The 23,115-nt window shown below is 57.0% G+C and overlaps 1 protein-coding gene across 1 annotated transcript; it reads left to right on the top strand.

Annotated features, from left to right (window-relative positions):
- The first annotated feature begins 2,551 nt into the window (after window positions 1–2,551).
- Rspo1 (R-spondin 1) lies at window positions 2,552–22,823 on the top strand. Its single transcript, XM_078025934.1, has 7 exons — window positions 2,552–2,901; window positions 4,868–5,025; window positions 7,199–7,556; window positions 18,268–18,459; window positions 20,342–20,491; window positions 20,774–20,962; window positions 21,573–22,823. The coding sequence occupies exons 3-7, from the start codon at window positions 7,463–7,465 to the stop codon at window positions 21,767–21,769; spliced, it is 822 nt and encodes a 273-aa protein (XP_077882060.1). The 5' UTR covers window positions 2,552–2,901; window positions 4,868–5,025; window positions 7,199–7,462; the 3' UTR covers window positions 21,770–22,823.
- The last annotated feature ends 292 nt before the right edge of the window (window positions 22,824–23,115 follow it).

Genomic DNA, 23,115 nt, shown 5'->3' with positions numbered 1-23,115 from the left:
TTGATGCACAAATAATACATAAATAAATAATATATCACTCTTTTGAGTTGAAATTTTATTGCTTATAGGGGAAAGTATCATGAGACGGTGAAAATGAAGATGGTAAATAGTTCTTGCCTGGTGAAGAATAACACTAAGTATTTGGAAACTTGCTCATGGCCAGGAGCTGCTACTGTGGCCCAAGTCTGCTCACTTTTTATCTTCTAATGAAAATGATGACCTAGGCTTGTTGTGGTGACAGTGACTTAGGACACCATCGACGGACTACAGAGGGATGGTCCCGGCTGTCTGGGGTTCAGTTCCCCAAACGTTGCTTCAGCGTGTCCACGATGCTGGGATCATGAAGGAACTCACCGGGTAGGGGAAGAGACAAGCCCCAGCCCACGAGGAGTGATGCGCAGGTCTACCACACAGCTCTGCTGGCCGACTCTCGAGAAGACTCCATAGAGCTGTTTTGAGAAGGGTCAGGGACAAATATTTCTAGGCAGAATCGACCCAATCTTCAAAGTTTGGGCAACACCACGTTGTTGGGGAAAATGACGAGGCTTTTGGCATCACCTGAACCGGCTGGCTACTTTATAGTCTCTTGACCTCTTGGAGGTTCAACATTCACATGTACGAAGAGAAAAAAGGGGGGCGTGCTGGGCACGAGGGTGCACATCTGTAATCCCAGCTTACTCGGAAGGCTGAGGCAGGGGGATTGCAAGTGTGAGGTCAGCCTGGGCAGCTTAGGGAGACCTTGTCTCAAAATAAAAATGAATAAATATATGAAAAAGGGCTGGGGATGTAGTCTGATGGGAAGAGGGTCCCTGCGTTTCATCCCCAATAATGAAGAAAAAGAAAGAGACAAAGGAAGAAAGAAAAGAAAAAATGGTTGCGAAACAAGTAACCATCTATGCCAAGCACAGTGGCATCTATTAGATGCACAAGAAATGCTCTTTGTTATCCACCCATTATGGTCACATGGTTCTAATTCCCTATCTTCTCTGACCCAGGTGGCTTTCTCTGCTTTCTCACTCATTCCTGAGCCCAGTAGCGAGGCCCCCAACTCCCACAGACTTCTCCTCAGGCAGGAAACCCGAGCCCACTGCCTGGCCCAAGACAGCTTCTAGGGCTGAGTGGTTTGTGTTATTTCTTCTCTCTCTCTCTCTCTCTCTCTCTCTCTCTCTCTCTCTCTCTCTCTCTCTCTCTCTTTCCCTTAAATGCAACAAAATAAAACCAAACAAAAGCCCAGCGCCTGGCGTGGCTTGTCAGGGAGTTATGCAAGTGTGTAAAAAAATAAAATAAAATAAACATTGAGTTTTCGGCATTTGGGGCTGTTTGATTAGGCACAGAGCAGAGCCAAGAGCTGGTTAGACACCAGGGAGGCTCGGGGCAGAGGGAGAGGGAGGGGCCTGGAGGGGCCCTGGACCAACTCGGAAATGGCCATTCCCCTCCTGCAAACTTGGCAACCCTCTGGCTCCGGGAGTCCAGACACTGGGCATCTGGGATCCCAGGGCTCCACTTTCTCTGGCAGCCTACCATCCTGCTCCCTGCTCCCTGGCCATTCCACCCATTCCCCTGCCGGGGAAAAGGACCCTGTGCTCTTGGCTCAGCAGTCAGACCTCCCGCCCTCCTCTCCTAGGAAGGAGATTCCACAGCCTGTCTTGATTACTCACCCCCACCCCACGCACAATCAGTACATCTTTTCTGCTCCAGCTTGACTCCACTAACGACAGTGTTAGCTCATTTTCCTTTCCCCAATCTGAAGTGAGGCTGGAGAACAGCTGTTTGCCACCCCAAGAAGTGAGTGTCCCTCCCTCCCTCTCAACTTCAACATCATCTGGGTCACTGCAGGTGTCTGCAGCCCTTCCATGCTCATCCCACAAACATTTATAGAGTTCCTGCCATCCACCAGGCATTGCACACTTCATTTCACTGAACCTGCAAAACAGATGAGAACCTTGAGGCTCAGAGAGGTTAAGTACCTTAGGCATGGCCACACAGCTGGTAAGTGACCGAGTGGGGATTTGAATGTAGGTTGTATTCTGTAACTTCTGTCACTCTCCGGTACCAGCGGAGTGTGGGAGTGTGGAGCCGTCCTCGTGGGTGCCCAGAGTCTTGGTATTTCTTTTGAAAGATGCTTTGAAGATTATTTGATCCTGAAGGGGAGGAGGGTGTGGCCAGGAACACAAAGCTCTGTTGAGTCTATTCCTTGTCACTTTCCTGGTTCTTGATGGGGAAACTGGGGTTTGGCTAGGGACCCGAGCGCTCTTCAGACCCCCAGATGCTCTGAACCGCTGCGGGTGCCCAGGCTGTTGGGATCCCCCTGGTGTGGACACTGGTGCGGCCCGGGAGGGAGGAGACCCGGGCAGAGGGTCTGCGCCGGGGTTCAGAGAATTTGTTCCCGTGCCAGCCCTGCGCTCAGGGCGCAGCGCGCCAGCGTGGTGCACCGGCGTGCGGGAGGGGGCTGCGGCTCCCGGCCCGGCGCTCCAGTCCATTTTTTCTTGCGGATCCCAGGAAGGGGGGCCGGCTCGGGGGTGGGACCGCGAAGGGGGGGATTCCCTCCCTCGTGCGAGCGGAGGACTGGCCCCTCTCCCGGCTGGGAGCTCCGGCCGAGCGGAGGCGCGACGGAGACACGAGCGCGGGGCGGAGAGCCCGGCGCGGCGAGCCGCAGTCGGAGCCGTGAGCCGTGAGCCGTGAGCCGCGGAGAGCGGGGGCCACAGAGCCGCCCCAGGAGTGATGCGCCGGGTGGGGCGCTGGCCCCGGAGGGCGTGAGCCGCCCGCCGATTGAGCAACTTGGGAACGGTCGGGCGGAGCGCAGGCGAGCCGGGCGCCCCGGACAGTCCTGCGGCGGGCGGCTGAGCCGGCCGCGCCCTCGCCCCTCCCGGGCCTGCCCCCGCCGCGGCTGGCAGCGCCGAGGTGAGTCCCCGCTTCGCGGCTCCGTCCTCTCTCCTAGCGCCCCTTCCCCGGGACCTGGGGTGCCGCGGGCCCCCATTCGGGGCTTACCCATCGGGCGGGGGACACGGAGAACGGGGAGCCTCATTGCTCTCTCGGTCATCCCTCGGAAGAAGGCACCTCCTGGACTCGCTCCTACGGACCCTGTCGCCCCGTCACCCCTCAGGGCAAGCGGGCAGCCCCGTCCCGGTCGCTTCCTCGGGTCCTCCGCAACCCCCCTCGCTTACAGTCCTGACTTGTAGGTCCACCAGCCCTGTCACACACCCTCCCCGACCCACATGCTCTTGATCCTTGGTCTCACTGCCTCGGGGTCCCCCTGTCTCAAGGCTCCTGGTGACCCCTATCCCATTCCCACAGCCCGGGCCGGGGTCCAACGTGGCAGGCAACGTGCGCTGCGGCCCTGGGTGCGCAGGGAGGTGGCGCGACTCCGCGCTGAGGGTCAGACGGCACCGCTTGGTGGGGCAGAGCTGGGGGCCCTGTTCGTCTGGGGCCCCGAGGCGAGCGGGGATGACTTCTGGGTGCCGGTATTAGAGGTCGGGGTTTCTTGTGAAATTGGCTCTTGAACTTGGATCTTGGGGGCCACCACCGGGGCTTGGGTCCGTCTCCTAGGGCACCTGTTGGGGCCTCTCGGGGATGGTGGAGAGGGAGGATGAATGTGGGCACTCGGGGCGGTGATGGGGGGGTGCAGGAGCCTCTCTCCGGTGCCCTTGATTTTGGGGGCGGGAAAACGGCCCCAGCACCTGGTCCGGCTCTGGCGGACAAGCTAATCCCGGCAGGTTGGGCAGCGCGTCCTCGTCCCGCCCCCCAGCCCAGCAACTCGGCCCCCGCCGCCTGCCCGCTCCGCAGCCCGAGCTGTCCAGCCCGCAGCCGCTCCTGGGAGGGCTAATGAGGAATTATCTGGATGGTTTACATTTTTGGGTCCGGATCGGCCCCGGTCGGAGTACCAATTTATCCTGACAGTGTTGCAGGCAGGAAGGTGAAGTGATTCCAGCCCTCTGTCAGGACCGAGTCTCCGCCCAGCTCCGCCCCCAATGGTGTCCCCCTCCCCAACGCGCCCGCGGCCTCCCCTTCCTGGTCCATCCCTCGGTCTCCCGCCAGCTCGGCCTCGGCCCCCAGCCCTTTCACCTGCTGCAGGTCCAGTCCCCAAGCAGGGAAGGGGCCACATTCCTCAGCGACCTTCGCAGCACCCAGCGGGCACCCCGTTCTGGGTAGCCACGGAGACCCCAACCTCTGCAAAATGGGATATAATACTACCTCCCTCTTCCTTAGGGTGGAATAAATGAGGGCCTAGAGCCTGTCAGGTGGCAGGAGGCACCCTCACCCCCACCCTGGCAGAGAGGAACGCCCTTCCCCACCCCGAGCCCCCACCAATGCCGGGCACCCTGAACATCAGCAGTTCCCTTTCTTTCTGGGTAGAGAAAGGAGCCCCCGAGACTGCCTGTGCCATAGCCCAAGACCCCAGGACACGGGACAGCAGAACCATGATAGGCGACTTAAAAGAAAGTTGTCTGCTTCTGGCTCCACTCCCGCCCCAGCCCATGGTGACCTCCTTTCCTAGATGCTTCTGTGGGGGGCCAGGATCTAGTCAGAGGGATGTGGAACCTCCAGGCAGGGACCTGTGGCCCCCTGGAGCTTGGCACCTGAGGATCTGTAGTCTAAGACTGTGCAACATTGAAAATCAGATTTCCCCCAGGATCCTGAATGTTCTACTGCTCTTTCAAAATGCCTGAGGATCTGGTGATGTTGAGCCATCCTTTCTGCCCGTCAGCCCCCAGCTGGAGCGGAATGGCCTGTGCCCACTTGAGCTGGGTTTGCCCATGCCACATCCTGCTCTGCTCACATGCGTCACTCCCATCCCCTGGTATAGATGTGACCTTAGCTTCTTTGTGGGGTTGAAAATATTATATTTTTCTCCTAAAAAAAAAAAAAGGGCTTGGAACGCTTCTGATCCCAGAGGTGAGGGAAGCCAGTGCCTCTTGCTCGGATGGAATTTGCATCTGGATCCCCCTCTTCATCTCCCAGCTGAGACGGTGGTCCCTGGTGATTCCCGTGGGAGTGGGCCAGAAGCTCACTGCAGGCAGAGGCTAGGTGAGTGTGGCCAGGTCGAACCTGGAGGACCGGGGCTCAGGGAGGGGCAGCCTTCTGAGCACTGACCCAGGCACCGTGTGGGCAGGCACAGAGCACCGAGAGGCATAGGGGACCTTTTCTACCCCAAGGACCCTAGGGACATGGATCACACAGTTAGGCCAAAGTCTCACAGACCCAGGGTGTGACACCAAGTTTGTCTGATGCAGTGTTTGTCAAATGTAAGGACTGGCAGGATGGATCTGCCAGGGGTCCTCACAGCCCAGTCTGACAAATCCTGTCCCTCTGGGGAATCAGAGGTAAATCCTGTCCCTCTGAGCAGCTACTTTGGTGCCCAGGCCATCAACCAGAGAGATCAATGCAAATGAGTAAATCGCATGTCAATGCTCATGATCCAGATGACACAGAAAACGTCGATATTGCTTTTGTGGATATTGAGATTGATATTGATATCGAGACCTCCCTGTGTGCCTGCCCCACTCAAAGCAGTGACATCTAGTAACTCATTTAAGGTGTCCAGAGGCAACTGTCTTGCCGATCAGGAAACAGGCTTAGACCAGCTAAGCCAGGAACACAGGGTAACAAGCTAGCCAGCCGCAGAGCCAGCATTCAAAGCGCTCTGTGCCCTTGACCATCAAACTGTGTGCCCAGCCTCTGAGGCTGCGTACTGGGGACCGAAGACCCTAGTTTTGGTAAGCTGGGCTGGGCATCCACACTCTGGGTGAAGGACGTGTGTAGCTGGGGCTGGGGAAGGTGGGAAGCCTTTGAAGGTCACGCAGGGGCTGGCATTTGGGGGTGGCTGGGGGCATCTCCGCTGGCTCCGGCCACAGCGGCAGGTGGGATCCATCAGCCCTCGTGTAAACACTTCTTCCAGGCAGCTTAACCACTTGAGTGTGTCTGGCCTTCAAAGCTAGTGGGAGAGGCTGAGGAGGGAGGTACTGAACTCCCTGGGGGGATAATGATTTATCTCCTGTGCAGGTGGGCTCTCCTGGGGCCTCTCCAAGAGGCGAAGGGGTAAACTGGGCACGGAGGAGACGAGAGGCGAAAGGATTAGGACAGGGGAGGAGGACACCTGCATGCCAGTACCTCAGGTTCCTCATCAGTAAGCCAAACTCAGCGACCCTCAACCAGCTGGTGAAAGTCCTGAATCCCCATCTTATAGATGAAAAGACCGAGGTTCAGAGAAGCTAAGTGACTTTCCAAAGGTGACTAAGCAGTGGACAGGAAGGCGATGCTTCCCTGGCATCCACAAGGCTTCCGCTGCTGTGGGCCGGGTCTTCCCTGGGTCCCCGTGTCCCCGTGTGAGCGTGGGCAGGTGTGCAGAAGTGGGCAGAGGCCGTGTGGGCGGGCCTCTGTGTGAGAGGGCATCGGATCTGCAGACCCTGTAGTGGGGAGCCGGGCTTTGGTCCTCACTCCCAGGTCTGGCTCGAGGCTCAGATGTCCCACTTCCCAGACACATCTCACGAGGGAGGGCCCAGCTCCCCTGCCCCCATCACCCCAGCCTGCGGGTCCAGAGCCCTGGCTCTCGCGGGGCTGGGGGATTATCGCCATTCTCTGTGTCCCTGACCAGGGCGGGCATTGCTGCCTCTTTTATCCCCTCACAAAGGCCAGACCCGCCGGGCCTGCTGTGTCAGAGTTTCTGTGGCCTGGGGAAGCCTTACTTCCTTTTCTCCCGCCAAGCCGGGAGGGCCATCCAGAGTCTGCCAGCTTGCCGGGGGCCACTGCTCTAGCTCCAGGACAGGTGAAAGGCACATGGGTGACTCAGCACTGGGAAGAGAAGGCTGAGGGGCCACTCATGGAAGGACAAGTAACAAGCTGCTACTGCAGCATGAGGTCTGTAGGGTAGACTTAAAGAAGGACTTCCAGTGAGAGCTGGCCAATAGTAGTAGTCAGGGTGGGGCCAGCTGGTTCCCATGATTGAAAAATCATCATTAAACCACAAATCTGGTTTGAGCGTTCACCATATTCCAGCTACTCAGGTAGCCGGCTCTGGTGTCAGGTTAGGGAATTCGGCAGGAACAGGAAGAGGAGCAGATTTCTTCTCCCTGGTGCCAGGTGGGTAACTGGTGGTGTCCAGAGGTTCTGAGTTCTCACCATCTTCTGGGTAGGGAAACACATGGGGAGCCCGGGGCTCCCGGGGACCACAGACTTAACCCTTCTCTCTCCTTCCCCACAGGTGGTTTTTGGGGGTAACTCCTGCTGAAGTGACGTGGAGGACTCCCATGTGACACTCTGAGGTGGCTTTGAGGACCTCCATTTGGGCTGATGGAGGCTTCCCACGCCCTCTCTGTCCCCCGCTGAGATTATGGTGGATTTGGGTTCTGGCCCGGACCTGGGCCTCCTGCTGCTGACCCAGCCCCGGAGGCGTTAGCAAGAGCCCTGCGCTGTGCACCCCCCAGCGACCACCCCTCCTGCGGGGGCCTGGAGCCGGCCAGTGAGCATGCGGCTTGGGCTGTGTGTGGTGGCCCTGGTTCTGAGCTGGCTGCACCTGGCTGTCGGCAGCCGGGGGATCAAGGGCAAGAGGCAGAGGCGGAGTGAGTACCGGGCAGGGGGCTGGGCCTGGGGCCGGGCCTCCCCTAGCCTTGGCGGTGGGAGGGGGGTCCCGGGGTCTTGAGTAGTGGTGACCCTTCAGCTCTCCCCTGGGTCGGTTCCAGGTCCGTGGCCTCGCAGTTGCTGGGTGGGTTTGTGGAGATCACCTGCTCCTTCCCGCCCCCTCGCTGACTGTGTTCCCCGGTGTAGACGCTGCTTTCTGGATTAATCTCTTGTGAGGATCCGTTGGTGAATTAGCCCTCTGACATGACACCAGCTCTGTGGTGTCCATGGAGACGCGGGTGGCGGGCAGCATGCTGGGTTCTCCCCTCACCGGATCCCAGGCGGGAGCTCCTCGCTTTCTGTCATGGCTGAGGCGTGGTCCCTGGGGGACTCTGCACCTCTGGGTAGTGGGCCACAGAGGGCTTCCCCCGCCCCACGAACAGGGCAGGAGAGAAGGTCGAAAGACCCTGCCGTCCTGTGGCTTTTAAAGCAGGCCCAGTGGGACTGGGAGCTGTGGGGGAGACGGGAGGCCAGCAGGCCGGGCGCTGCCCTGGCAGCCTGGCACGGGGACAGCTCCACTGCCCCTGCTCTCATGGGGAGCCTCCATGTCAGATGTCACTGCGGGGCTGGGGACCTAGCTCCGTTGGTAGAGAGCTTGCCTTGCGTGCACAAGGCCCTGAGCTCAAGCCCCGGCACCATAAAAATAAAAAATAAAAAAGAAAGAAAGAGATGTCATTGGAACAAAAAGTTCTCAGCTTAAAAAGGAAATGCAAATCTCCCTCTGTATGATGCTAAGAAACGTGAAGGGATGGGCCTGAGCCCACACAGTCATGGTGGGAACCCTTCTCAGGGTGACAGAGCTCAGTAAAGGTCAAGATTAAGGTGTGGGACCCCTCCCCTCCACTTATCATCTCCTGTGATGGGGCTGTTATGCCATGGGAGTGGCATTATGTGACAGTGACCTATGCCAGGGAGTGGGCTGGTGGCTTCTGGACTCCCAAGGCCTCATCTATTTCCACACACACCGAGGAGATGTCACGCCCAGTCTTCCTGAAGTCTCTCCCAACTCCCTCTTGCTTCACTTTTTCCTTCAGATGGATGCCGCCCGCCAGGGGAGGCTGAAAGGCAGTAGAGTCTTGTTGGGTCCCGACGGGAGGATGGGAGCGGCCGAGGCCAGGACTCAGCCCAGGGAGGGAAGCTCAGAGAATTGGTGAAGCTGAAAATCCCTGGCTTAACAGACAATTAGAGCCGGTTAGGTTCAATCAGCAGCGGGCCTTGATTTCCCTCCCCTCTCCTCTGTTGTGGCCAGTATTTTGGACTCCACGGGCCAGATGTGGTTTAGTGGTTTATAATCAGTCTCCTCTATTTCCGAAATGAGAGAGAGAGAGAGAGAGAGAGAGAGAGAGAGACACCAGCAATACTCATGGAATATGCACAAACGATTCTGCTTACGTTCACATGCAGGGCCACACACACCCACCTAAACCAGGGGCCAGAAGACTTGGGTTCAAGTCTGTTGAACCAAAAATACAAAAACAAACAAACAAACAACAACAACAACAAAAAAAACCCGTACTGGTCTGAGCATCAGTAAGGGCCTCTTGCTTTGGCTAATCTACTGCAGCAGTTCCGATGTGCCCACTTTTGATACAGTGGCATTCGGCAACCTCAGCAGCATGTGAACCGGTTTTTGTTACCAAATGATGTGACAGACAACCTTGGCAGTGGGAGTCAAGGGTGGGGGAGGTGTGGAGAAAGACTGGGGTGCAGTGAGGGTCCGGAATGAAGGGAGGCTTGGAGGAGACACAGGGTGTGCGTTGTGAGGCAGTGCTTGTCACTTAAGGGTCCTAACGATCACCGTTGTAAAGCTGAAATGTAATCCTACGGGAATATAGTAAGGCTCACGGGAGGTAGCAGCTATTTTGTTTTTTATTTTTGTTTTAGTGCTGCTGGGGAGGGGGGCCAGGGCCTATCCCATGCCAGGCAAGTGCTCTACCGGTAGCTACACCGAGCCCTAGATATGCATTTTAAGCTCTTTGTAAAACAGCAAGCTCTGCGCAGAGTCGGGGATGCAGCGGTGGTTAAATAAACCACGTGTGGACCATTTTGCCCTGGGCTCTCCGGGAAGTGGCGGGAGGTGGGAGACCAGGCACCTGTGTGGGCTGCTCTCCACCATACAGAAGGGCACCAGGTGGTTTGGGGAGCACAGAAGTGGGCTTGCTGTGTGTGTATATGGGTCTTAGGGCCATTGGGTCCGTCTGATGTCCCTTGACCACATGACAGCAGGCTGCCCGCAGCCACCCAGTAGAGCTCTGATCCTGAGCCTTACACCAGCTAGTCAGCTTTGTGTCACTGTGACAAAATGCCGGACAAGAACAACTTAGAGGAGGGAAAGTTTCATTCGGCTCATGTTTTGGAGGCTCAGTCCATGGTGGGCTGAGTCCTGCGCGCTCTGGGCCTGTGGGGAGGTAGAGGTGGAGGAGAGCGGCTCAGGTGACAGCCAGGAGCCCAGAGAGGGGAAGGGGCGGGAGGGAAGAAGCGCCCGCCCAGGCCACGCCCCCGGGACCCTCCTCCTCCAGCCACGCCCACCTCCTCCAGTCACCTGGAGATTCCTGCGGGAACACAGGCGCTTTTAGGGGCCATCTCAATCCATCTCTGGACCCAGAAATGCCTGACCGGAGCCCCAGGGAGGGTCCCCTGCTCCGAGGCGCAGGGAAGTTGAGCCAGAACTTCTCTTTGGCGGTGGCTTATGAAGCCCCCTGGCAAGGGCTGCTCTTCCTCGCTCCTCAGGACCCTCGCCACCAACCCTCACCCCCTCCGAGTCCCCTTCCTGAGCCCTCTCTCTCTCCCATCTCTCTCACCCAGTACCCCTTCCTGAGCCACCCGATCTGATCTCAGGGCCCCTCGGCCAGTCCTGGCCCCGTTCCTCCCTGAGCCCCTGAAGCCCAGATGGTACCTTTCTGCCCCATCTCACTGCCCTGCCGCCACCCCAGCTCGCGTCCCCTCCCACACTGACCAAGCGCAGGGCCCCTTCCTTGTGCATTCATGGGGTCATCCAGCAAGCGTCACTGAGAACCGGCAGAGCTGGCCCCAGATCACAGAGAGGACTCCTGAGGGGCTCACGGTGACGGGGAGGTGACCAGCAATCCAGCCTCCTGACTTCTGGGACAGGAGGCAGCCCCAGGGCAGAGAGACCCCAGGAGAACCGGGGAAGGCCCAGAGCGTTTGTTCCAGAAGGGAGAGCAGCGGGGAGTAGCAGGGAAATGATTTTAAAATGGGGTTCTGGGGGCCCTCAGGGTTTCACCTGGGCAGCTGCACTCATATCTGCTTTTTTTTTTTTTTTTTTCTTTTTTCTTTTTCGGCACTGAGGATTAAACCCAGGGGCACGTAACCATGGAGCCACATCCCCAACCCTTTTTGCTTTTATTTTGAGACAGGGTCTCACTAAGTTTCTTAATGCCTCACTAAGTTGCCAGGCTGGCCTTGAATTCGGGATCCTCCTGCCTCAGCCTCCTGAGTCACTGGGATTGCAGGTCTGCAATACCACTCCCGGCTCGCATCTGGTTTTCCTGCTGGGGGGTCTTTGCTGTGGAGAAGAAGTGTTCCATTGGTGAAGCAGGAAGCCCAGCACCCCTTAGGCTAGAGGGACATGAGCTGAGGGTGGATGATGAGCTGAGCTAGGGAGATGATGCTGTGGACCTGGGCAGAGGTCAGATGATTTGAAGCTCTTTGTACTCATCAGGTGGAAGAGTTTGCACTTGCCCTGACTTGAGCTGTGGGTGAGGAGGAGCCACCGAGAGGTCTTAGTCTGGGGGCACGTGGGCCAGCATTGGTAAAGGCTGGAGACGGGCTACAGGCAGGCACACAAGCTAAGCTATGAGGCAGTCTTGGCACAGGTGAGAAAAAGTCTAAGCTCAGTTCACAGTTAGTCAAAGAATCCCCAGGGCTTGGGTGTGGCTCAGTGCAGAGCATTTGCTTAGCATTTGCCTAGGCCCTGGGTTCAATCCTCAGCATGAGATAAATTAAAAAAACCTCGGTATTCCCAGGGGGACATCCCCAGGGCCTGTTGTCCATGCAGTAGCTGGTCCTGGGGGCCAGGAACAGATGCATCCCCGAGAAGGCTCCCTGCCTGCTCAGTCCACCTCTTCCAAGGCTGCGTCCACTCTACAACCAAGGCCAATGCTCCTCTGAGTCATGGCCAGCTCTCTCCATCCCCATGACCCCTGCACTTCTGTCCAATCCCACTCCCCACGTTTCAGGGGTTGCCTCTGAGACCTAGGCACACACTATGCCTTCCCCACCCTCCGCCTGTGGGGCCCTGCTCCTTAGGAGTCTCACTGATTGACTGGGCCTCTGTTCAAAAATAAGAGGCTGCGCCCTCCAAAGCTCTTTCTAGTGGGAGAACCAGGCTTATTACCAGATAAGAACAACAGGAAGTGATCAAATACGGGGGACGTGGGAACACAGGAGTACTCCAACCAAACTTGTGGGAGGTGAGATCTAGGAGGACTTCCTAGAGAAGGTGACTTTAATTCTGAGGCTTGTGGGAGTTTGTCAGGCTCAGGAGGAGGCAGTGTTGCGGACAGAAGGGCCATCTTGAGCAAAGGCACCGAGGTATGAAATAAGGTGACATGCCCAGAGAACAGAAATAGATATTGTTTAGGGAAGCATTGAGAGATTGGGGGGGGGGTGTAAGCTCATGATAACGTTTTAGACCCCTCCAGGAGCTGGGTCTTCTTTCTGTCAGTAATAAGGAACCATCGACGGATTTTAGGCAGGGCTGGGGCACCCTGAGATTTCTGGTCTAAAGCAGATGCCTGGGGAGGAGGCCGTTGGGAGTTAGAAGAAGCAAAGACCTTGGGGGAGGAGGGACAGGGGGACAGAATCCATTCTTCAGGGAGGGGCAGGCTGAGACAGGACGGGACTCAGAACCAACAACTGGGAAGTGTCTTGCACTAGGTTGACAGAGGCCAGTCCGACCCTGCCATGGTCCCTTTCCTCACCGATAGTAAAAAGCCCTGTTTCCCACCCACGGACGTCAGTGCCTCTGAGCCTGTGCCCAGGCTGTTCCTCCCGTGGGGCGCATGCTTTTTCTGGTGCGGCCCAGGGGCCTCCCCCACCAGGGCTCCCTGTCACCTCTGGCTGCCCTGCAGAGCCAGCCCTGCTTCCCAGGCCCTGGGGGGTCTTCCTCTCTCTTATCACCTCGTCCCGGCCCCCAGCAGTCCTGGCACCTGTCAGGTTGCAGCAAGTGCCTGGGGAACGAGTCCCCTGGAATTGAAGGCATCCCTCAAACACGTCTTCCGGGACCCTGCATTGGAAGTCTTGTTCTCATTGATGAACCCACGGAGCCCTCCTCTCTGGCTCTGTCCCCTCCCTGCCCACACGTTGGCCCGTCAAGCTGAGAACACCTTTTGGCTCTTATTCCCCTTATAAGCATCCCTTTCCCTCCCTGCCCATCGCTGAGCCCCCTCCCCTTTCTGAGCCTCAAACTCCCATGGAATTGGGATCCCTTAGTTCTTTGTCCCTTGTCCTTGACTTCAGTCTCTCATCACCTGATCTTTTTGTTGTTGTTTGTCCCCTCCCCCCCCATGGTACTGAGGACCCAGGGCTCCACACATGCTAGGCAAGCACTGCACCACTACCCTACACCCCAGCCCTTTTTAAAAGTGTGACACAGAGTCCCACTAAGTTGCTGAGGCTGGCCTCAAACTGTGATCCGCCTGCCTCAGCCTCCTAAATAGCTGGGGGCACCGCGCCCAGCCTGACCTCTGTATCTCGACCCTCCTGTATCCTCAGGTCTTCATTCCATCAACTGACTCTGCCTTTGACTCTTGGAATCACATTCCACCCCCATTTCTTCTCTCCATGTTGTCTCTCTTATTATTATTATTATTATTATTACCACCAGGATGAACTCTGGGGTGCTTCACCACTGAGCCACATCCTCAGTCCCTTTTTTATATTGTATTTAGAGACAGGGTCTCGCTGAGGCTGGTCCTCAACTCACAGTCCTCCTGCCTCAGCCTCCTGAGCTGCTGAGATTATAGCGTGAGCCACTAGCCCAGGTCCTACGCTGGCTCCTTCTCTGCTCTCTGATTTTCACCCCTCTCCTTGCTTTATTCCCACCTCCTTCCCTCTGCTCGTTCCTCAGCTCACTGTGGTCTGGCCGACATGCCCCCTCCATGAAACTGCCCTTCCTGACATCACCCAGTCAATGGCCACCAGTGGTCACATCTCTAGGTTTGCTCCAGGGCTCACTGGCCTTGGCTTCCCTCCAGCCCTGTGCCTGAAGAATTCTTCCTTTTCAACTTTGTTTTTTTTTTTTTTTTTTTTTGTACCAGGGATTGAACCTAGGGTTGCTTGACTACTGAGCCACATCCCCAGTCTTTTTAAATTTTTTTGACTTTGAGATGGTCTTGCTAAGTTGCTGAGGCCGGCCTCAAACTTGCAATCCTCCTACCTCAGCCTCCCAGTCTCGGGGATTTCAGGTGTGCGCCACTGCGTTTCACTTTCTGCTTGGTTTTTATCCTCACCTTCTGCATCTCCTCTGGCATTTCCAAGGGTTGCTTCTCAGCTTTCTGGAGCCCCTCTTCCTCTGCTTCTCTGTGGACTGCAGGTGTCACCAGGGCTCAGCCCCGGTCTCCTCCTCACCCACACATTCCCAGGGGGTTCTTACCAAAGGCAGTCCTCACCCCTCGTCCGCAGCCACTTCTAGAAAGAGATGGCACACGGCCTCTCTGCCTCCTCACCGTTCTTTTACTCCTCTGCCAGGCACTCAGCTCCCCACCAGCGTGGCCAGCACCCTGTCGCTGATTCCCCAGGGGATGTCTCAGCAGCACTGGGCACGTCCACGCCTCGTCCTTCCATGGAGGGCGCTCTTCCCCTGGGCCCGTGGTGCAATATGCTTCTCAGTGTCCGCTGCCCCCTTCTCAGCCTCTTGGGGAGACCTTCTTTCTTCTGTCCTTCTCTTCAGTGTCAGGCTCCTCTTCCTGCTCTGTAGATGCCTCTGGTGACTGTTTTCACCTTAAGGACTTGGCGTCTCCATTTCCAGGCCCCTGTGTGCAGCTGGCTCACTCCCCTGGGTGCCCCACAGCGGCCACACCTAGAGCCTAAGTTCTCACCATGTCACCCCCCAAAAAAACCTGCTCCTCTTCCTGGGGCCCCCGTCTTAGCAAAGGCCCAACAGCTGTCCCCTGACATGGGCCCCCCATCTCCAGGTCACCTTGGCCTGTGCTGTGCCCTGTCCCTGTTCTTCCCACGCAACCCCTGGTCCTCGATCCTTTCCTCCCTCTTGGCTCGGCCCCAGCTCTTCTCCCTGAGTCCTCACCTGGCATCTCCCCCTTCAACCCGTCCTCCCCGCTGCAGAGGGGTCTTTCTGACACGAAGCCCCAGCCCGCCCTTCCAGTGCCCTGCTGATTCCTCCTGGCCTCTAGGGCAGCTCGGGCTGGAGGCCCTTCCTCTCTGGCCCCTGCTTTGCCCCTCGGCCTCCTGTCTGAAGTCTCCTGCTTCCCTGTGCTGAGGAGGCCACGCTCCAGCGCACCACAGCCAGGGCCATCCCTAGCACTGAAAGAAAATAATAATAATAATAATAATACTGAAGAAAAAGGCACGCAGGGCATGGCTGCCGGTCGAGTGAGTGGCGGGCAGTGGGACTCTGAGGAGAATCTGTCCTCCATGGAGGAGGCAGGAAGGGATCAAGGAGTCTGGTAAGGTCCCTCCAGAGGACGGCCAGGCGGACCACTAGTGGTCAACCTCTCTAGGCAGAAGCCCAGAGGGAACATTCATTTCAACAAGGATTTAAGTAAAAACAATAAGTAAGGGGGGTTTTAACATCTTGGAAGGGGAAGCGGTACCTCCAATCTTCAAGGACATAAATTTGTCATAGAGCTGAAAGAAAAGGCCCAGAGTAGAAAAATAATCCCAAACAATTCTAAACCAAAAAGAAGGATGATTTAAGTTTATTCACAAAATAGTCACATCGGCTTGCCAGATGTGGTGGCACATGCCTGTCGTGCCAGTGACGCGGGAGGCTGAGACAGGAGGATCCCAAGTTCAAGGCCAGCTTCAGCAACTTAACAGGCCCCTGTCTCAAAAAATAGAAAGGGCTGGGGATGTAGCTCAGTGGTAGAGCACCCCTGGGATCCATCCCCAGTGCCCCCCCACACACACACACAAACAATAATAACATCGACTCTCTACAAATAAATTGCATACTTCAAAAATGATCACTCTAGCCACACTTGCAGTTCCTCTGCTCCCTCCTGCTGCCCCACACCTGCCTTTTATATGCGTGATTCCCTCTGCCTGGAACTCATTCTGCCTGAGGAATCTGGCGGGAGAACTTGAACCTTTTCTTTTCCTCATCTGTGACAATGAGGATGGGAGATAACTACGGCACCCACCCTGCGGTGGTCTCCCCTCCCCCTCTGCCTGCCTCCCTGCGTCTTACTTGCTCTCCTGTTCTGAGATCAGGAGTCGTCCCTGCGGCCTGTACTCCTCCCAGGAGCCCCCAGGGGGGACACCCTCACCCCCCTTTCTCTGGGGTGGGAAGGGAGGTACAGGATCCACTATTTGGCCTGGGCTCATGGTCAGAGACTTTGGCCTGAGGTCCAGCTGGGTCTGCAGCCCGAGCCCCGGGTCCATGCTGCCGAGCTCCCTCCTGCAGTCTCTATTCTGATTTTTCCAGCCCCGGCATCAGGTGTACCGACAGCTTCTTGCTGCTTGACTTCTCCTAAGTGGCTTATAACTACTCTCCTTCCTTCTCCACTCGATTCTCTTCCCTTGGGCCTCTTTTAGTGATTGACCCCACAGTTCACCTGCACCCTAGGCCAGAATTTTCCAGGCTCCTGGCCGCTCCTCTCTGCTAAGCATGTCTCCTCTATCTGCACTACCCACAGTTTTGTTTAAGGCTTTCTTACTTTCTCATCTGGATGACTGGAGTCAGCTCCACCCAAATATTCCTTTGGTCTCCTGTCTCCACCCTGGTTCCCAGTTGAATCTTCACAATATGTAAACTGGACCTGTTATGTCCAATGCAAATTGGATCTCACTCCTGATTCATTTTCCCATGGCTCCCTGTTGTCCAAGCAGCTCTGAAGAGGTCCCAAGAAAGACTCTTCAATATAAGTGGTTTGTGTCCAAAATGTTGGGGAAACGCAGCTTCCTCTGTCCCTCTCTTAGAGGCTCTGCATCAGAGTGTCATAGAGTTTGCAAAAAGTCTCGCTGTAACAAATCCTGTTTGCATTTGTTTGACCCACGGGGTCCTGGTCTTACCTGTTACAGTAGCCTTTTCTCCAAGTCTTCCTATTGGTATTTAAGGGAATCTCCTTCCAAGGAATACTCTTTGGAAAATGCCACGTGGCAGGATCAAGTTCAAGTTTGTGATATGTAGATAGGATATCTTATTTTTCACTACCTCCTCCCCTCACTTCCACCCCCAATTATCTGCAGTTCCCCTCTGTAATATTTTACCTCTGTGGTCCTGCTCCTTCTAGTACCTTATCTCCATTTTCCAGAAGGAAAACTCTCTACACTTCTCTGTGAATCCTTCCCCTTTCTTTTTGCGTCCACTGTTGCTTGGCTTTGTGGCTGTCAGCATTTACCTGTCTGTGGGTGTCTGCTCCGCTGAAAGGCCAAGTCCCCTGCCAAGTGGCCTAGCTCACCTGCCTCCCTGTCCCCAAGGCTCACCCTGTGGGTGGTACATGGAAGGGGCTTAGTGAATGTTGGTTGGCCCAAGGAACAAGATCAAAGCTTGGAGACTCAGCGCTGCACCTGGAGGTCACTCTGCCTCTCAGGATGGTTCTAAGACAGGATTTTTCAATCTCGGCACCACCGACATTTTGAATCAAATAACTATTTGCTGCCAAGAGGCTCGGGAGACTGAGGCAGGGGGATCTCGAGTTCAAAGCCAGCCTCAGCAACAGCGAGGCGCTAAGCAACTCAGTGAGACCCTGTCTCTAAATAAAACACAAAATAGGGCCGGGGATGTGGCTCAGTGATTGAGTGCCCCTGAGTTCCATCCCTGGTGTCCCCTCTCAAATAATAATTATTTGCGGAAGAGGGCCACACCATGCCTTAGAGGGTGCTTAGCAGCATCCCTGGTCTCTATCCACTTGATGCCAGGGCAACCCACCTCTGCAGGTGTGAGGATCAAAGATGTCCGTAGACATTACCAACGGTCCCCTGGGAAGCCAGATGGTCCCTGGTTGAGACCACTGTTGTAGACATAGGTTATTTTGGTCGTCTTTCTGTCTCTAGGTAGGTGGTCCTTTTCTCTGATAGCTTGACCCATTACCTGTCTTGTCCTTAAAACTCAGTCAGGGGAGTAAAAACTGTCCTTCTGAACTTGAGGCTGGACTTTTCCTCTTTGGAGAGAGTCAGGGCAGGTTCCGGGAAGGGGGCTGCTTCAGCTGCTTCTCTGGTGGTGGTACAGCGAGCCTGGCGGGGTGAACTTGTGTCTGGAGCTCGGGGGGCACGTCGGGTCCTGGGAGCCCTAACTCCAGGCGTCCACGCTCTTTCCCTGGTGAGAGGATTCTGGGGGTGTTCATAAAACAGCCTCTCAGAGGGCTGCCCGCCTGGCTGCTTCCTGAGCACCTTCCTGCTCCAGAACGACGCCCCGTCTACTCTCCCCCTGTCCCGGTGGGAGTCTGGAAGGCCGAGGCTTGGGCTCTCTCCTTCAGCATCTCCTCATGCCCGCCCGCCCTGTCCTTGCAGTCAGCGCCGAGGGGAGTCAGGCCTGTGCCAAAGGCTGTGAGCTCTGCTCCGAGGTCAACGGCTGCCTCAAGTGCTCGCCCAAGCTCTTCATCCTGCTGGAGAGGAACGACATCCGCCAGGTGGGCGTCTGCTTGCCGTCCTGCCCGCCCGGATACTTTGACGCCCGCAACCCTGAGATGAACAAGTGCATCAGTGAGTGTCGGAGCTGGAGCGGGGGTGCCACCGGCCCCGGGCGCCCAGGGAAGGGTGCTTTGAGCTGTCGGTGGTTGGTGAGAGGAGTGGAGGGGACGCTGGTGAGAGCAGACGAGGGTCTCGATTCAGGTGTCCGGCTGCCAGCCAGACATGGCCCCAGCTATCCCAGCTGCACTCCCCACTCCTTGTCCAGACCCAGGCCCCATCCTGCGCCTGCCTGTGCTCACATCCCTTCCTTCCTCATCGCCACGCTCTCCGCCTGGCTCCCTGCCTGATCCGGGGTCTCTCCCCTGGACCCCTGCACTCCCGGATCATCTGTGCTCCAGGCTGTATGGTCCCCCCAGCCTTCCCTCTGCACCACAGCCAGAAAGACGCTTCCAAGACCCTCCATCCTATGGCTTCCCACTTGTGCTTGAAAACCACCCTTGGCACCACACTGGCCACCAAGAAATCTAAGTGTGGCCGCCCCACCCTTTCACTCTCTTCTCGCTCTGGTCTTCCAACCCTGCTTTTCCATACCAGCCACGGCTCTCCCTGCTCCAAGGCCTGGGCTCCATTCCCTCTCTGTAACTGCAGCTGCAGCATGCTGGGGACACTCAGTGCGCACACCGGGTGAACAGTGGCCATGTCCCTCCCATCTCTTCACATTTTCCCACCTCATGTCAGTTGATCCTTTGACCTTTTCAGGGAAGCAGGGCCATGGGGATGGTACCCTTTTTATAGCGGATAACTTAGAGACTTGGAGGGGGAAATGTCTGGCCTGAGCTCCGCCAACTGGGTTCTGATCTCAGCTCTGCTGTTTAGGCATTGGGTGACCTTGGGCCTATCCCAGCTTCCCTCATCTTTAAAATGGGAGTACTAGCTTCCCCCCCCCCCCGGGGTTGGGAGATGCTCTGGTAAGGCTCTTGGGGTCTAGCACTCAATAATGGTAGCTACTATTGTTATTTGGGTTTCTGTTTTATTGGCCACCAAACCCAGGCCTCAGAGCATCGGGAGGGGAAGGGAGAGGAGGGAGTGAGGCTGAGATGAAGCCACAGGGGCTCTGAGGCACAGAGGTGCAGTAGGGAGCTTGGCAGGATAGAGGTAGGACCCCCGGAGCAGTGCTCTTGATCCTCGGGGTGGGGAGAGGGGCTCCTGGCTGGGCTGGCTCCTGGGAAACTGGAGGCCTGGGCCTCGGGCTCCAGAGACTGGGAGGGGAGAGATTGTGAAAGGGCTGCCTGTTCCCAGCCAAGCCCTGAAGAGCCGTCCTCCCTACCAAGGAGAGAGCTGGCAAGAGGGTGGCAGGGAGGGACCCAGGAGTCCAACCAAGGTGGTTCCTGGAACTTGGCCTTGCACGGGGAGAGGAATTTGCCCTGGGATGGCTCCTGCTCCTCCGAACAGATTCCTTCTGCCCAGGGCAGGAGAACAAGGTTGGGGATACGGTGGATGCCCAGCGGTGGAGGAGGGAGCCCCGACAGCGGTCTCCAGGGGTCGTCCCCCTCCTCAGTTCCACCCTGGGTAGAGGGCCCTCTGGGAAACACTCCTCCCACAATCCCCACCAGGCACAGAGGGTCCCCCAACTTCTTCTCTAAAACCAGCTCTTGTGGGCCTTACCTTGGGTTCCAGGGCTTGAATCTGGGTTTGGCTTTGGGTTGGCTGATGGAGGGGAGAGTCCCAACCAGCCCTCAAGGGTGGTCACTTCAGACTCTCCCCCCCCCCCGCCCCGATCTGCCCTCATTCCTGCTTCTGCTCCCCTCCCAAGCTTCCTCTGAGATCACCGTGGTAGGCCGAGGTTCTGGCCTCCATGTGGGTGAGTGTGGATGGGTGGGCTTTGGAGCTTGGGATGAGGGGAAGGGTCTGTTCCCGGCTGGGCCAGAGACCCCGACTCTGGTGCTGTCCACAGAATGCAAGATCGAGCACTGCGAGGCCTGCTTCAGCCACAACTTCTGCACCAGGTGTCAGGAGGGCTTGTACTTGCACAAGGGCCGCTGCTATCCGGCCTGTCCAGAGGGCTCCATCGCTGTCAACGGCACTACAGAGTGCAGCAGTCCTGGTAAGCCGCGGAGGACGCCTCACAGCCTCCCGCACCCCAGGTGGAGTGAATGGCAGGGTGGGATCCGGCCAGGGATCATGTGTCCTGGGAGCGCTGTGCAGAGAAAGCTTATCCCGCCACATTCACCTGCTGGGGCTTCCCCGAGGCCCTTCTGCCCTCTGGACTAAAGATGCTCTGGCCTGAGGCCCAGGCCAGGGACAGGTGGATGAGGTTGCCCTGTTCTGGTCCAGGGGAGGAGCCTCCCATATTTCCTTCTCCTCTTTTTCCCTCTCTTCCTACCAGCACCATGTGAAATGAGCGAGTGGTCCCCTTGGGGGCCCTGCTCCAAAAAGAAGAAGCTCTGTGGTTTCCGGAAGGGCTCTGAGGAGCGGACGCGCAGGGTGCTTCATGCCCCGGGGGGGGACCATGCCGCCTGCGCTGACACCAAGGAGACCCGGAGGTGCACAGTGCGGAGGACGCCGTGTCCTGAGGGTGAGCGGCAACCTCTGCCTCCCCCGGGTCAGTCACCTCTGTGTCCTGCCGGTGCCCAGGGCAAGGCCAGATGGAGAATGCTCAACTCGAGGCCCTATGCCATCCAGACTGGGGGCCCTGTCCTGGCGGAAGGCAGTGCCCCAGGATGCTGTGGCAGGAGCGGGGAGCTTCTGTGGTCACTGTTCCTGCAGTTCCCCATTTCTTCTGGGTGTTCATGTTAGAAGGGCCTTCAGGGGTCAGATAGTCAGAGGGCTAAGCCCCAGAGACACACCGTGATTCAAACAAGGTCACGTAGCCTACGTGGTCATCAGGTGGCTGCTGCTCCTTGCCTGGCCCCAGACATACCCAGTGAGGGGCAGGGGTGGGGACTGTCTTGCCTGTGCGGAGACTGCACCCAACACCTGGAGAAGCTAGGCCCACTGGGATCCGGGGTCTGAGGAGGGCACCAGCATGTACTGAGGGTGGGGGACCTGCCCTTATGCTGCGGGTTCTCTGAAGTGTCAGCTGGTAGAGGAGTCGCTGGGCTTCCCCTCCCAGCCTTTTCGTCACTCCCCTCCTGACTCTGGAGCACATCCTCTGTTGATTTTTCCTGCCATGGGGTTTGTTGCAGGGCAGAAGAGGAGGAAGCAGGGCCAGGGCCGTCGAGAGAATACCAACAGGAACCCGGCCAGGAAGGAGGGCAAGGAGACGGGCTCCGGCTCTCGGAGACGCAAGGGGCAGCAGCAGCAGCAGCAGCAGCAGCAGCAGCAGCAGCAGCAGCAGCAGCCTGGGACAGTGGGGCCATTCACATCTGTGGGGCCCACATAGGCTCAGCATCCAGATACCAGGCCTGCACAGAGGGGCCCAGAGCTGTTCTGCATGATGAAAGCTTTCCAGAACTGGATCATCGGAGGCAGTGCACACGTGTGCATGCACGCACACACACACACACACACACACACACACACACACACACACACACCCCTGAGGCCACCAGAAGACGCTTTCATCCTTTGGCCTGGCGGTACACACTCGGTTTAAGATGTGCCCAGTGGGCATGTCAGAACATTTCCCAGCATCCAAACCCCAACCTTGCAGAGTGGAACCTTCGGGAGAAGCTGCTGGGATCGCATCTGCCAGGAGTGGCGGGCAGAGCCAAAGCTGGAGGGCCGCAGGGCGATGCCGCCTCCCACCCCGTTCAGCATTCCCACCGTGGGACCTTATGGTTGGAGACTTATTGTTACGCAGCCGTGATACCTATCAGGGCTGACCTAACTCGGAAAACTGCTTAAAGGTTTATTTCAAATTAAAAAACAAAACAAAAAACCCCCAGCAGTCGTCACTGGCACCATGTTCCTCTTCGGGGTTTGAGGATCGGGAGGTCCACATGGGAGCAAGAAGAGTCAGGGTCAAAGTTCAGAGGCCCCTGATGGCCTCTGTGACAAAGGATCCAGAGCAGGAAAAGAAATCCAGGACTCTAGGCAGGTGATCACAGGCTCTCTCACAGTCTTCTTACTCAGAATGCGGGCGGGCCGTGGACCGGCAGTGACATAGTCACTTGGTGGCTTCTTAGGAATGAGAACTCAGATCCCATCCCAAACCTGATGAGCCAAAGTGTGCCTTTGAAGGGAGGGTCCAGGTCATCGGCATGCACTTCCCGGTTCAAGGGCTCCAGGCCAGCTCTAAAGGAGGACTTCCCACCTGGGAGGGCAGAGTCTGTGTCCTGAAGGGCTAAGGAGGCCTTCCCAGGGAAGAGGGGTGCACAGGCTCTCTGAGATGGCTGGGGACTAAACCAAGGGGAGCAGTAAATCCTAGAGCCATCGAGAAAGAGGGAGAGGGGCTGGGGCTGGGGCTCAGTGGTAGAGTGCTGGCCTGGCATGTGTGAGGCTCTGGGTTCAATCCTCAGCACCAAATAAAAAATAAATAAAGGTATTATGTCCATCTACAACTTAAAAAAAAATACACAATCATGTTTAAAAAAAAAAAAGGAGGAGGAGGAGGAGAGGTCAGGTTGAAAGGAAGGACGGGGTGGACTGACTTCCTGTGGCATGCGGCACCCTCTGGGCTCGGGATGAGGTGCAGGGTTTGCAGCAGGGAGCCAGGCAGATGCAGTGCAGCTCTCCTGCACCTCAGGATTGGTTGAGACAGGCCTGCATCCCGTCAGCAGAGAAGCA

Source organism: Ictidomys tridecemlineatus, chromosome 11 (genome assembly GCF_052094955.1).
Source record: "Ictidomys tridecemlineatus isolate mIctTri1 chromosome 11, mIctTri1.hap1, whole genome shotgun sequence".
In the NCBI taxonomy this organism is placed as follows: Eukaryota; Metazoa; Chordata; class Mammalia; order Rodentia; family Sciuridae; genus Ictidomys; species Ictidomys tridecemlineatus.
The sequence above is the reverse complement of the archived record's forward strand: the minus strand, read 5'-3'. Positions and strand labels throughout refer to the sequence as shown.

What these genes read in the sequence shown, in the direction of transcription:
- Rspo1 (XM_078025934.1), top strand. Translation starts at nt 7,463, where the DNA reads ATGCGGCTTGGGCTGTGTGTGGTGGCCCTGGTTCTGAGCTGGCTGCAC. An exon ending in GGGCAAGAGGCAGAGGCGGA is followed by an intron (nt 7,557 to 18,267) that starts GTGAGTACCGGG and finishes CTGTCCTTGCAG; the next exon opens with TCAGCGCCGAGGGGAGTCAG. An exon ending in GAGGACGCCGTGTCCTGAGG is followed by an intron (nt 20,963 to 21,572) that starts GTGAGCGGCAAC and finishes GGTTTGTTGCAG; the next exon opens with GGCAGAAGAGGAGGAAGCAG.